The sequence below is a fragment of the Pseudorca crassidens genome, chromosome 21 (assembly GCF_039906515.1).
Source record: "Pseudorca crassidens isolate mPseCra1 chromosome 21, mPseCra1.hap1, whole genome shotgun sequence".
NCBI lineage: Eukaryota > Metazoa > Chordata > Mammalia > Artiodactyla > Delphinidae > Pseudorca > Pseudorca crassidens.
In genome coordinates, this window is record NC_090316.1 from 5,101,173 (window position 1) to 5,113,791 (window position 12,619).

Sequence of the window (12,619 nt, forward strand, 5' to 3'; positions counted from 1 at the left end):
TTTAATTGATGAAAGTAGTAATTGCTCATTGTAAACAGTTTTCATAATATCAAAAAATGTAAAGAACACCTAGAGAGAGTCGCTCTTATTGGGCCTGTTTCTTTAGTCCCTTAGCTCCGGACGTGCAGGCTCAGCGGCCATGGCTCACGGGCCCAGCCGCTCCGCGGCATGTGGGATCCTCCCGGACCGGGGCACGAACCCGTGTCCGCTGCATTGGCAGGCGGACTCTCAACCACTGCGCCACCAGGGAAACCCCCGGTGCATTCTTAAACATGGTTGAAATATGGCCCAGGCCATTTTGTTTACGGATTTTTCACTTAGGATTATTACTATGTTCCGATGTCATGTAAAACTCTCAAGTTAACACCATTTTAGTGACTCCATAATATTTCATCTTTAGAAGTCACCCGTGTTTCTGCAGCCATTCTCCTGTCCGGGGACAGTTAGGTGGTTTCCTCTTTTTCATGATCATTATAAATGACCCTGTTAATAAACATCTTTGTACATGAGTGTTTATTCACATTTTAAATTATTTACTTGTTTTCTTGAACTTTTGAGACTGATGTCATAAAGAACACCCCTTCCCTACCTGAGTCCTCCTCCTTCAAGGTAGAGGACTGGGATGGCCCTGCCTCTGGCCCAGCCTGGCAAGCGTACAAGCACCATTCCTCATATGAAAATAAACACCGTTGCTCAGAACTGTGTAAATCATTTCTGACTGTACTTTGGGGAGATGACATTACTGGACTGATTTTCGAGTTTGGTATTGGAGTTGCAAACAAGGTGACACTTTTATTATCTCATGCGCTCATCTACTGTAACTGACCTCCTGGAAGCTTTGGTACGTGAGATGTCCACAAGTTCAGATTTAAAGTACCTGCAGTCTGTGGCCCTCCACAGAAGTGATTTTCAGCTGAAATGCTTATATTTGCCCTAACCTTGAATGCTCTCGAAGGGTACCTCTTTTTGGGTCCTACGGAACTGATGGAGACTTACCTCCACGGGAAGGCCGGCTGTTCTCTTCTCTGTGGAAGCACTAAGTGCCCATCTTGAAGGGCGGTCAGTAGGCTCTCCCAGCAGCAGGCCTTCCTCTCTCGTCTCTGGCCTCGGAAAAGCTGTGTGTGAGTCCCTTTCTGTGGGCCTTTCCCTGTGCAGTGCAGCGTCCTCCTCTGATCTGGTGTGCTCTTTGCTTCTCGACACCATTGTTTGGAGCAAGGGTGACAGCCTGCCCCTGACCCCTGGCTCCATTGGTTGCACTGGCTGGTTTTACTGTGTCTGAGTGGAATGTTCCTTCTTTCCTCAGGTAAGGGAGTGGCTCTTTCTTTCTGTTTTTAACTATTTAATAACTTTTGTACCTTATCCTAGGGGACTTGGGGGTTGGGGGGACAGTGTGGCAGTACAGGAAGGGAAAATATCAAAGATGACCCTGTCGTTTTCCTTCTTTTTTTCCTCAGCTCTGTTGAGATATAATTGACAAATAAAATGGTAAGATACTACCATTTAAATGTTACAATTTAAAGTGTCGGGCTTCCCTGGTGGCGCAGTGGTTGAGAGTCCGCCTGTCGATGCGGGGGACACGGGTTTGTGCCCCGGTCCGGGAGAATCCCACGTGCTGCGGAGCGGCTGGGCCCGTGAGCCATGGCTGCTGAGCCTGCACGTCCGGAGCCTGTGCTCCACAACGGGAGAGGCCACAGCAGAGAGAGGCCCGCATACCGCAAAAAAAATAAAGTGTACTCCGTGATGATTTGATATGTATTTGTACATCTACATTGCAAAAGGATTCTTGTCATCTCGTCAGTTAGTGCACCCATCACCTCACCTATTTATATATTCCAGTGTTATTTTCTAATCGCTTGATTGAGGCATAATTTATATACAGTCAAGCCCACCAGCTGTAAGTGTACAGTTCCATGAGTTTTGACACACATGCATAGTAGTATAACCACCACCATACGCAAGAGAGAGAACAGAAAGTTTCCTGTGTAGACGTGTGTTTCCATTTCTCTTGGGTAAATACACCTCAGAATGGGATTGCTGGCTTGTATGCTGTATTGTATAAGAAACCACCAAATTGTTTTCCAAAGTGGCTTTACCATTTTGTGTGGATTTTTTCTCTTAGTACCTTTTAGGGTGTTTTTTTCTCTACCTCTTCGCCTCCTTCCTCCCCTCAAAGAAGTTCCTGCACCTTACAGTGTATGTCAGTCTTCAAGCAAAGACAAGGCCAGAGTTGGTACATCGAGGAAGAAGAGCCGCACTGGAGGGAGACGGAGGCATACGAGTGAGAAAGATCCTTCTAGAAGGATTTGGGAACCTCACTGTGTTACAATTCCTGTGACTACAGTGATACCATAACTTCAAGTTGCCTGAGGCTACCCGCAACTTACAAAACACTTTGCATGCATTAGATTTGCTATTCCTGTCCCCGTTAGCAGATGGTGAGACAGGACTTACCCATGGTCACGTTGCTAGTTAGTAGCAGCGCCAGGCTTGGGCTTCAGGTTTCCTGACCATTGCCCAGGGCTTTATCTGCCAGTAACGGCAGGTCGCCACGTGTGGATCCCTGGCACTGAGCTGGGGGCCTTCACCCACCACCATGCTGGGTGCCGTTCTTCTCACTTTTCAGATGAGGCGTTGATATGACTTGCCCAGGGCTGTGGAGCCAGGAGGAGGCTGGAGTGGCATGGACCCGGGGCCCTGACTGGCCCTGTGCTCGTTCCCCTTCTCCGGGCAGGAGAAACAAATGCTCTTTTCTAACAGCAGAGAGAAAAGGAGGAGGCGAAGGACACACAGGGCTGGGCAGGGGCCGCATCTGTTGGCTGACGTCCAGGCCACTTCTGTTCCAGTTTGCGTCGTTCCCTTTTTTTTTTTTTAATTTATTTGGTTGCACTGGGTCTTAGCTGCAGCAGGCGGGCTTCTTAGTTGCGGCATGCCTGCAGGATCCAGTTCCCCGACCAGGGATGGAACCCGGGCCCCCTGCACTGGGAGCGCGGAGGCTTAGCCACTGCGCCACCAGGGAAGTCCCGCGTCGTTCACTTTGCACGTCGTACGTCATTGTTTCCAGGCTCTGTGTCCGTGCTCAGTCCCCAGCGAGGACACCTGCTTCTCCTGCCTCTGTTATCTGCATCCTCTGCCTCCAAACCCCTGTTCCAGGTGGTGCCTGACCTCTGGCTGCGTTGTCACCTTGCCTTCTGACGTCATTTTCTCCCTCTTCTCCCCTCCTCGTCCCCTCTGCCCGTCCCCCTGCCTCTGCCGTCATCAGAACAGCATCCACCTGCCTTTCTCCAGGCACCTCTGCTCCCAGGGCCGCTCCGCTTATCTGTGAATATGCTGTTTAAAGGGGGCAGAGGCCAGTTTCAGACCCATTCTAGTAATGTTTCCATTTTTTATCATTCGTGTGAAAATATGAAACTCAACGTTTTCTACCCTAAATATACTATTACTTTTTAAACTGTCTTTTTAACATTTAAGCGTTTGCAGTCGATGTTTCTGTGAGCTATTCAAGAATGATGCTGTAGGCAGAAGCTAACACACCATTGTGGAGCAGTTGTACCCCAATGAAGATGTTAAAAAAAAAAAAAAAAAGAATGATGTTGTTAATAGAAACTCCTTATGACAAGATCTACATCCTGAATGGTGAAAGAAAAATGTTTCTGCTGTACTGTTCTCCGCAAGTCATAAGATTCCAAAAGTGAATCTTCCGTTTTATTTAAATATTACCAGGAAAAGCTAGTAGTTCTTTGTCTTACTAGTCAGGCTCACCCACATGTAGCAGAGCGTTACTGGACTTTACATCGTGCCCCTGAAGAGATATTTCGACTTAAGTGTCAGAATTCAAGTTCCAGCCCCGGTTTCCGGGAGAGCAGGTGGTACATTTTCAGAGGGTGTGTGTGAAGCACTTGGGCCTCAGGGGAGGTGTTGGAAAATAACTTCAGAGCCCCAGCTTCTCTGCATGGGGGACCTGGCTCTTTCCCGTCATCTGTCAAAGGGAGGGCCTGGCCTGGCTGTGGCCCGTGAGTGGCAGGGAAAAGAGCCGCGCAGCCCAGAAGCAGCACAGTGGATGCCCTCCTCGTATCTGCTTTAGCGTGTATCAAGCTGGAGGATGTAAGCAGCTCTTAATTATTACTCAGCTCATGTCAGTAAATGAGATTAAGCCTCATCAAGTAGGACCTTGCCCTACTTACACTGTTTCCTAGCAGACCCAGGAAAGAAGACATTTTATAGATGTATTGAATTCCTTCTGCATCATAGGGACAGGAGAAGGACTGCGAAGTTATTGGGTGAAATGTAAGGGCAGCTCGGCAAGCATCCTTCAGGATGAGAGGTGTTCTTTAAAAAGCTGAGTTTGAAATTGGCACATGAATTGATGAAAATAGGTGTGTGCTTGGGGAAGAAGCCAAAAGTCATCTTTGGGATTCTTTTCTGCGTGGATCTGAGCTCCTGAACAGGCCACAGTCTGCCACTGACCTGGTTGTCTGGGGCTGGTAGCCAGACTGGGGAGATGGTTAGACCCCAGGCTGGGGGGAGGGGTGTGCAGGGTGGAGGGGGGCTGGAGCAGCACCTTTGCTGGAAGGGTCAGGGGCCTCCTCGGGTGTCGCCTTTGGCAGCGTTTCAGAGCAGGACCCTCCCACCCAAGCTCCTCTGTGCACAAATGTCTATTAAGTGCTACAACTCAGCAACATTGCTGTTTTTAAACAGCATACAAACGTGACTAGAAATATCCTGAGAACGTTTGTTTTCACCCTTCCTTTAACATTCCTGTTTCTAGGGTGGAGAAGAGGGTGTTAGGGAGAGTTGAGGCAGATGCTCGTGGAAGTAGAGAATCTATAAGCCTCAGCTCAGGGTCCCTGAGGAGGGCTCATTCAGAGCTGAAGGCCTAGACACGAGGGCAGGAGACTTGCCGAGCCGAGCAGCTTGTTCAGAAGCCCCTGAGGAAAGACAGGATCTTGTGAACAGGACGCGTTTCGGACACAGCTTATGAGACCCTCAGTACCTCCTGCGATAAGTCAAACAGTTGAAGGGCTCTGTTCTTCCAGTGCAGGAGGTTGATGGCACCTGAAAATTGACGACTGTCTCGTAACGTTCAGTCCTGTGAATGCCGACCACGTAGGGGCTTTCACACTCGGGGAAGGAGAGGGAAAGAGGAAGCTTGTTCCAACCTCCCCCCACCTCGTCCTGGCCTTTTTCAGAAAAGCCCTCCTAGGAGAGTTAGAAGGAACAAGGCATTTGCTGGAGGTTCCAAACAGCACTGCCCCTTGTTGAGAACCATTGCTGAGGACGAGAAGAGGCATTTCCAAGTGATGCTTCCACACCTCAGACTCCTCTGTCTCCAGCTGCAGGATCCCCGTGAACTCACATGTGTTGATTCTTTCCATCTTTAACTTGGTGTGAGGTAGGGGTCTCACTTTTTTCCTCCTTCCAGCTAGTTAGCAGCTAGCACGTTGTCCCAGCATCATTTATTGAATAAGTCAGATTTCCCCACTGATGTGATCGCCTCCCTTCAAAATCCTACTTTCAGACACCAGCGCTCCCCGACGGCGTCCTGGTCGGGCCTCAGCCGCTCTGAATTTGGGCCGTGTTCTTGGCAAGCTTCCACCGTGGCCTCCTGCACGGTGGTCCTCTGGCCCGCCGAGGGCTCGGTCTCAGCAGCGTTGCTGTCTTTTTCCACAGAGCAGATTGTGTGGTTATTTAAGCTCTGTATTTTGCTCACATTTGATAAAAATCAATGGAGAAAGTCAGGGTGTTGGTACTTGCAATAAGAAACTGGCCGGGTAAATATCATGCAAGATAGAAATCATCTGGGCTCAGAAAAGGGGCAAAAGCCTTTCTCCTCAACCAGCTGCTTTTGCACTTCAGCCGGTTGGCTGAGGGTTTGAGTGTGAAGGAGAAAACATAGACACAGTTGTGGAGATAAGTTATCTAAGGTCATCTAAGTAGGAGAGGGAATCCCTGCTCTGAAATGGTGCCAGGGGGACCATAAAGACAATGAGAAGCCTCACTCCAAGCAAAGCTGGGCTGAGGGCATCGCTGCTGAGCTGCCTTCACCCCGTGTGTGCCGTGTCCAGCCACGAGCTGTGCGCAGACACCATCCTGCCACTGACAAACAAAACCAAGTACAGTGCAGAAGGGAAAACACACCCTGCTCAGTGACTTTTCAGCCCAGCTCCACAGGTAGGCGCCACCTCTCCTCTCTCCACCGCTGTTGACAAGCCAACGCCATGGTTGGCTTCTTTGCATCACTTCTCTTCCCCTGTCACCACCCCTGCCCTGGGCCCAGGACACCCCATCTGTGCCGAGCAGGGGCCTCGTAGGCAGTCTCCCCACATCCACCCCGGCCTCCATCCTGTTCTCTCTTCCCACTGTGGCCAGGGGGCCTCCCAGAAGGAGGGTCTGAGCATGACAGCACCCTTTCAGCGCCCCCTGTTGTTAGTCGGTGACCACAGTCTTTAATATGGTCCAGCTCACCTTCCACCGTGGGCCCCTCACCCCGGCTGCCACCGGTCCCCTCCCCTCGTCCCGCTCCTTCCCAGCTGGGAACCGCCTGGAATGCCTCCCCCAGTCGCAGGTTGACCCCCCGTCCTTAGATGGCAGGGGACCCTCTCCTGCCCGCGCAGACCAGGCCGTGCCCCCATCATGTGCTCGTGATGCCACACGTGCAGCGAGAGCCTCCTGCTTCCGCAGCATCGGCTGCAGCTGATGGTCTGACGTGTGTTTGTCCATGAGCATCTGTTTCCCTCCCTGGAGGGGAGCGCCGCACGTGCAGGACCCCGTCCATCATCACTCAGCATCTTCCTCGTGATGGGCAGGCGGGGGCCTGCAGTAAATATCTGTTGGGCATTGTCCTTGTTGGCCCTCTGCGCCACCTAACCTGACAGATGAACTTTCCTCTAGAATTCTCTTATATTTTAAGATAGATGATATTGGTCCAGAATGGTTTAATTTTGTATTTTCATTTATAGAACGTTGTCTCTTGCCTTTAGAGTGGTCTTTTCCCGCGTCTCCGTCAGGCCCAGAATCTCCAGAATTGCGTGGACCATGAAGCTTAGAAAATGAGAAGGTGGTCAGGGCACATTTTTTATTTCATCGTGTGCCTTGTAGCATTGCCTACACTGCCCTCCCAGCACGTGTACTCACCACATTTTAGTGAATTATATTTTTTAAAAAGATGGTTCTCAATATACGTTTATTGATTTGTTTTTTATGTATTATTTTAATTTGAAAAGCACATCACCATGGTATACAGTTTTTGGAGGAAAGGAAAAAATGATCTCTGACACTGCTTCTTAAACTCAACCACTGTTACAATTTTAGTGATTACCTTTTGGTCTTTTATATGCCTTTTAACGTTGCCACAATCACAGGTACATAAATTTTATGTCCTGCTCTTTTCCCTCTAAATAACCTTAATGTTGATTGATCATTATGTTGTGTATGACGTGGTGTATGAGCCTGTTTCATTCAGTTCAGTTAGCATTTATCGGCACCATTCCCGATGCCTAGAACCGCTCAAAGGAACTACACAGATGTGGTACTTTGACCATATAATAATAGAACACCACCGTTCTGAGGCTTTTAGTGACCTTTTACTTCACATATGTATTAATTCTGTGATGTCACATCTTCATCCCAGGAGGAAGCCTATGCAAGAGTTATTTCATTTGTTTAATAGCTTCTTTCTTCACTTATTCAACAACTTGATTAGGGCTTACCCCGTGCCAGGCGCTAGTCTGTGTGCTGGAGACACAGCAAAGTCCTTGCGTCCCGTGAGGGGCCGGACAGGAGTGAGTGAGTGAATGAATGAATGAGGTGGTCAGTAGAAAAGACAAAAGGTCAGGTGAGAGGGAGGGATAATGGCATGGGGGGTGCTCTTCGACAGGGTCAGGGAGGGCTGCTCTGGTGACATCTGGGCAGAGAGGGACTTGGAGCAGGTGATGAGCTGTGCAGCCATCAGACAGGCTGTTTCTGGCAGAGGGACCAGAAGGTACAAAGGGCCTGAGGTGAGCGAGCCAGTGAGGGGAGGGGGTGGGCAGGGGCTGAGGTCAGTGAGCCCGGGCGGGGTTGGGGGGGCAGCCCGAGGAGGTCAGGCGGGGAGCCCGAGGAGATCTGGTGGGGGAGCCTGAGGAGATCTGGTTGGGGAGCCCCGAGGAGATCTGGTGGGGAGGCCTGAGGAGATCTGGGGAGGAGCCCCGAGAAGACCTGGTGGGGAGCCCCGAGATCTAGTGGGGGAGGATCCCGATGAGATCTGGTCGGGGAGCACCGAGATCTGGTGGGGGAGGAGCCCGAGGAGATCTGGTGGGGGAGCCCCGAGATCTGGGGGGAGCCCGAGGAGATCTGGTGGGGGAGCCCGAGGAGATCTGGTGGGGGAGCCCCGAGATCTGGGGGGAGCCCGAGGAGATCTGGTGGGGGAGCCCCGAGATCTGGGGGGAGCCCAAGGAGATTTGGTGGGGGAGCCCGAGGAGATCTGGTGGGGGAGCCCCGAGGAGATCTGGTGGGGGACCCCCGAGGAGATCTGGTGGGGAGCCCCAAGGACATCTGCTGGGGGAGCCCCACGGAGATCTGGGAGGGCCTCCCAGGCCATGGTCAGGCCTCTGACTGTTCCCCGAGCGAGGTGGGAAACAGGGCGTAGTGACCTGATCTGCTTCTTGCTCTGACAGGGTCGCTTCGCTCCAGCTTCCCTGTCCCCCGGGAGCCCCTTCAGTTCCCACCCTGTCACCTTTTGAAGGAGTCACTTCGTGTCTGACCCGGGTCTGCCAAGCTCAGGGTGTGCAAGTGGTCAGGTAGACAGTTGCCACACCCCACGGTGTCACAGCCACATCGGGTCATCCTGTTCCAGGCGCGGTCCACGTATTTGAGGAACGCGGTAACTCTGAATTTCTCGTTTCCTTATCTTTTGCTCATCCAAGGCAGTTTTTTCTTTCTAAAATAAAGACCGCATATATTTTTCAAATTGCATAAAAATGTATCCTCTTAAGACTTCCTACCTGTGATCATAAAGCAGCTTCACCCTGGGACGCTCTAGAATCAGCTTTTCCGGGGGTGGGCTGGGCAGGTAGCCTGATTATCATCTTCCTTGCGTTGCTTTACGGTCAGATCTGCCACATGCCAGCGTGAGATCCTATCAGCAGTTTCCAAACATTTCTTTCTGAAAGAACAAACTGTTGTCACCGGTTCCTCAGGGTAATTGATCTCTTTTGTCTCCTTCCTGTTACAGGGGGAGATCTCACAGCTTCCCCAGACTGGGAAGGAAAATATGGAATGTGTTTTACCGCTGACTGAACACAACCCAATGAACTGTCCTGACAGTAGTTTGAAAGCCAGCAGCTAGCAGTTTGTGCAGCTCCAGCATCATCTGGCACTTTCCAGCGCAGACTCATTGTTTACGAGAACTCTCGGCCTGACGACGTTTGAACCTCAAGCTCGGCACCTTTCAAATACTTCTGCAAAAGAAAAGTACCCGGAACCCCCTTTCCAAAATGGCCGCAGATGAGTATCTGTGGATGGTCATCTTGGGTTTTTTCATAGCTTTTATCTTGGCATTTTCCGTGGGTGCCAATGATGTTGCCAATTCGTTTGGTACCGCCGTGGGCTCGGGCGTGGTGACCCTGAGGCAGGCCTGCATCCTGGCTTCAATCTTTGAAACCACCGGTTCGGTGTTACTGGGGGCCAAAGTCGGAGAGACCATCCGGAAAGGCATCATTGACGTGAACCTGTACAACCACACTGTGGAGACGCTCATGGCCGGGGAGGTCAGTGCCATGGTCGGTAAGTAGCCTCGTCTTTCCACCTGTGGGAATGTGTCCACTGACCCATTTCTCATATACATAAATGAGATTTTTGTTTTAACTTTTCAAAAACTGGTTTGATGGTTCTTTTTTTTTTTTTTTATTGAAGTCCAGTTGATTTACAATGTTGTGTTAGTTTCAGGTGTACAGCAAAGTGATTCAGCCATATATATATGTATGTACACTTTTTCAGATTTCTCATTTACTATACCTTATTTGTGCTCTCTGTGTTTTAATTCAGTTATCATTTTGGTCAGTGTTCAAATATCAAGCAACCATTTCTTTCCTTGAATGTATGGCAGACTTGCTTGTCCAAATAGATTTTGGTTAAGTCAGTGCTTTTCATAAAGTCCAGAAAAAGATACTTGTAGCATAGCTCTTTGTCATTTTAAAGCTGTTTGAAAGTTATTACAGAAAGAACACGTCTAAGTGAATGTGTTTGAGAGGTTTACTTAGGGTTATTTATAAGCCTTGAAGGTTCATTTCTATTTTTTCATAGATTTTCCATCAGTTAGGAAGTAATGTTTTGAAAACTTGGTTGCTCCAAAACAGTGTTTATTAGCTTAACTTCTGTATTCTCCGTTGAAGTTTTAAAGCAGTTACCAATTGACTCTTAAGTGACTGTGTTTTCAAGAAATTCTGGTCTTCTCTGTCATTTGTCTTCCTTTTGTTAGTGTTTGTTTGGATTTTCTGATTCCACCCCCGGGAGCTCCATCTAGTATGCTTGTTTTTTTTGTTTGTTTTTTGCTTGTTTGTTTGTTTTTGTGGTACGCGGGCCTCTCACTGTTGTGGAGCACAGGCTCCAGACGCACAGGCTCAGCGGCCATGGCTCACGGGCCCAGCCGCTCTGCGGCATGTGGGATCTTCCCGGACCGGGGCACGAACCCGTGTCCCCTGCATCGGCAGGTGGACTCTCAACCACTGCGCCACCAGGGAAGCCCTAGTACGCTTGTTTCGTTTTCCACCGGAAGATCACTTGTATGTCACCTGTTTGCAGTAGGACCTTTTATTGGTGGTGTCGGGCGTGTGGTTCCTCCCCTGCCCGAGGTGACTCCACACTGGCAGCACCGTGGGCGCTGCCCTCGCTGAGCTGGAAGATTCGGGCAGCAGGGCCTTAGGTGCAGCCGACAAGCTCCTCCTCTGCTTGCCTCTAGGTCGAGGTGATGCACAGCAGATGGCGTGTCTACACGGGTAGTGGGGGAGAGGTGGGAGAGGGGAGTCCTGCCACCTTCTGCTTTCAACAGGGCACGTGCTTTTGTGGGGAGAGCCCTGCACCGGGAGGCCGGATGCTGGTGGACCAAGAACACGGCTACATCCCACGGATCCCCAGGGGTTTACCACCGCCAGCACTTCTTAAGCCCCCAGAATGTGCAGGTCATTTGCCAGGTTTAAGGTGGCCCATCATCTTTTCTTTACAGCGGGTTAGTTTGAGAAGTAGAGTAGTTGAGGCCTTTGGTTGGAAGATGGATGTCCTCAGTAAGGAATTAAATACTACTAAAGCACAGTAAGCTGGTCATACGTGCTGAGGAGTTCCTCTTTGTCAGCTGCACATGTTGTGTGAAAGATGTAAGGCTCATGATGACTTTAATTCATCATTATTTTTAAGAATTAAAAATCATTTACTACAACAGCTACTGTAATGATTGAATTTTCACCTTCACTGAACATGTACTTCTCATCACAGTCCGGTATAATTGACGTTTCCCTGACAGTTTGACAGTTGTTTGTCAAATTCACCCTCAATAGTCATGATCAATATCTAAGACATAATCGTATCAAGAGGAAATTAAGATTTTGCCAGTTGGTATGATGCGGACAAGATATATTGAAAGTAGAGGAGAAATAAAGAAAAACACTGATGAAGTTCAATCTTTTTTTTTTTAATTTTATAATTGGAGTGTAGTTGATTTACAATGTTGTGTTAGCTTCAGGTGTACAGTGAGTCAGTTATACATATACATATATCGGCTCTTTTTGTAGATTCTTTTCCCATATAGGTCATTACAGAGGATTGAGTGGAGTTCCCTGTGCTATACAGGGATGAAGTTCAATCTTAACAGAGGTTCCTCCTTGAGTTGGATGAGCCCTTTGGGGAGTGGTGGTGCTTACTGAGGAGGTTTGTTTGTGAGGCTGCCCCAGGGCCCTGGGTGGACGGAAGGCCTGAGGGCTGAGCTCCACGTCACCACTAACTTGCCGTGTAGACAGCATAAGTTGTCCAGTTTTTGGGTTTTCCCACCCCTGGCCTTGGTCTCTACACTCAAAGAATGAAGGATACTTACCTCCACTAGAATTTAGGTCAACCAAAGCATTTGGGGATTTTTGCTTGAATAACTTGATTTGGTTTGCTTTGGTGTCTTTTTTTTTTTTTTTTTTTTTTTGGTGTGTGGTTAGAAGAATCTCAAAGCCTATTTTGTTGGGAATTGGTGAGAGTTACCTAGACTTTTAAAATTGGGTTCCTTGTACATGGGAACTGGGGAGTTTAGGGTGGTGGTATAATCATGATTGGCCCAAACCGAGATGATTCTGTTCAGATGCCTGAGTTCTCCCAATCTCCCTCTTTTAAAGTCAACATCCCTTTCTTTGTCCCTTTTCTCCCCATCTCTTTATTTTTTTTCTCTTTTTTCTTTATAATCTTCACCCCAAGCCCATGAGTCTCTGAGCTTGCTGGTAAAGTTGCGGTAGTGTTAAGTTGATTGGGTAGAAGAAATTGTTCATGCCAGCCACGCTTCCTGAACAAGGCACCTCTGGGGACTCTAGCTCAGCCCTAAAGCAACCGTCGATCCACTTAGTATGAAACCGCCAATGGTTCCCAAAATCCACTGAGAATTCGGAACGCGCCA

General features: G+C 49.2%; 1 protein-coding gene across 7 annotated transcripts in view; it reads left to right on the top strand.

The window, feature by feature from the left end:
• The window catches only part of SLC20A2 (solute carrier family 20 member 2), a 104,419-nt gene that overhangs the window by 46,997 nt on the left and 44,803 nt on the right, over positions 1 to 12,619 (top strand). For all 7 annotated transcript variants that reach the window (XM_067721535.1, XM_067721533.1, XM_067721534.1 and 4 more), the window contains one exon: positions 9,209 to 9,759. In XM_067721535.1, coding sequence (XP_067577636.1) covers positions 9,471 to 9,759 — 289 coding nt within the window. In that variant the 5' untranslated portion in view covers positions 9,209 to 9,470. The remainder of the gene's footprint in view (positions 1 to 9,208; positions 9,760 to 12,619) is intronic.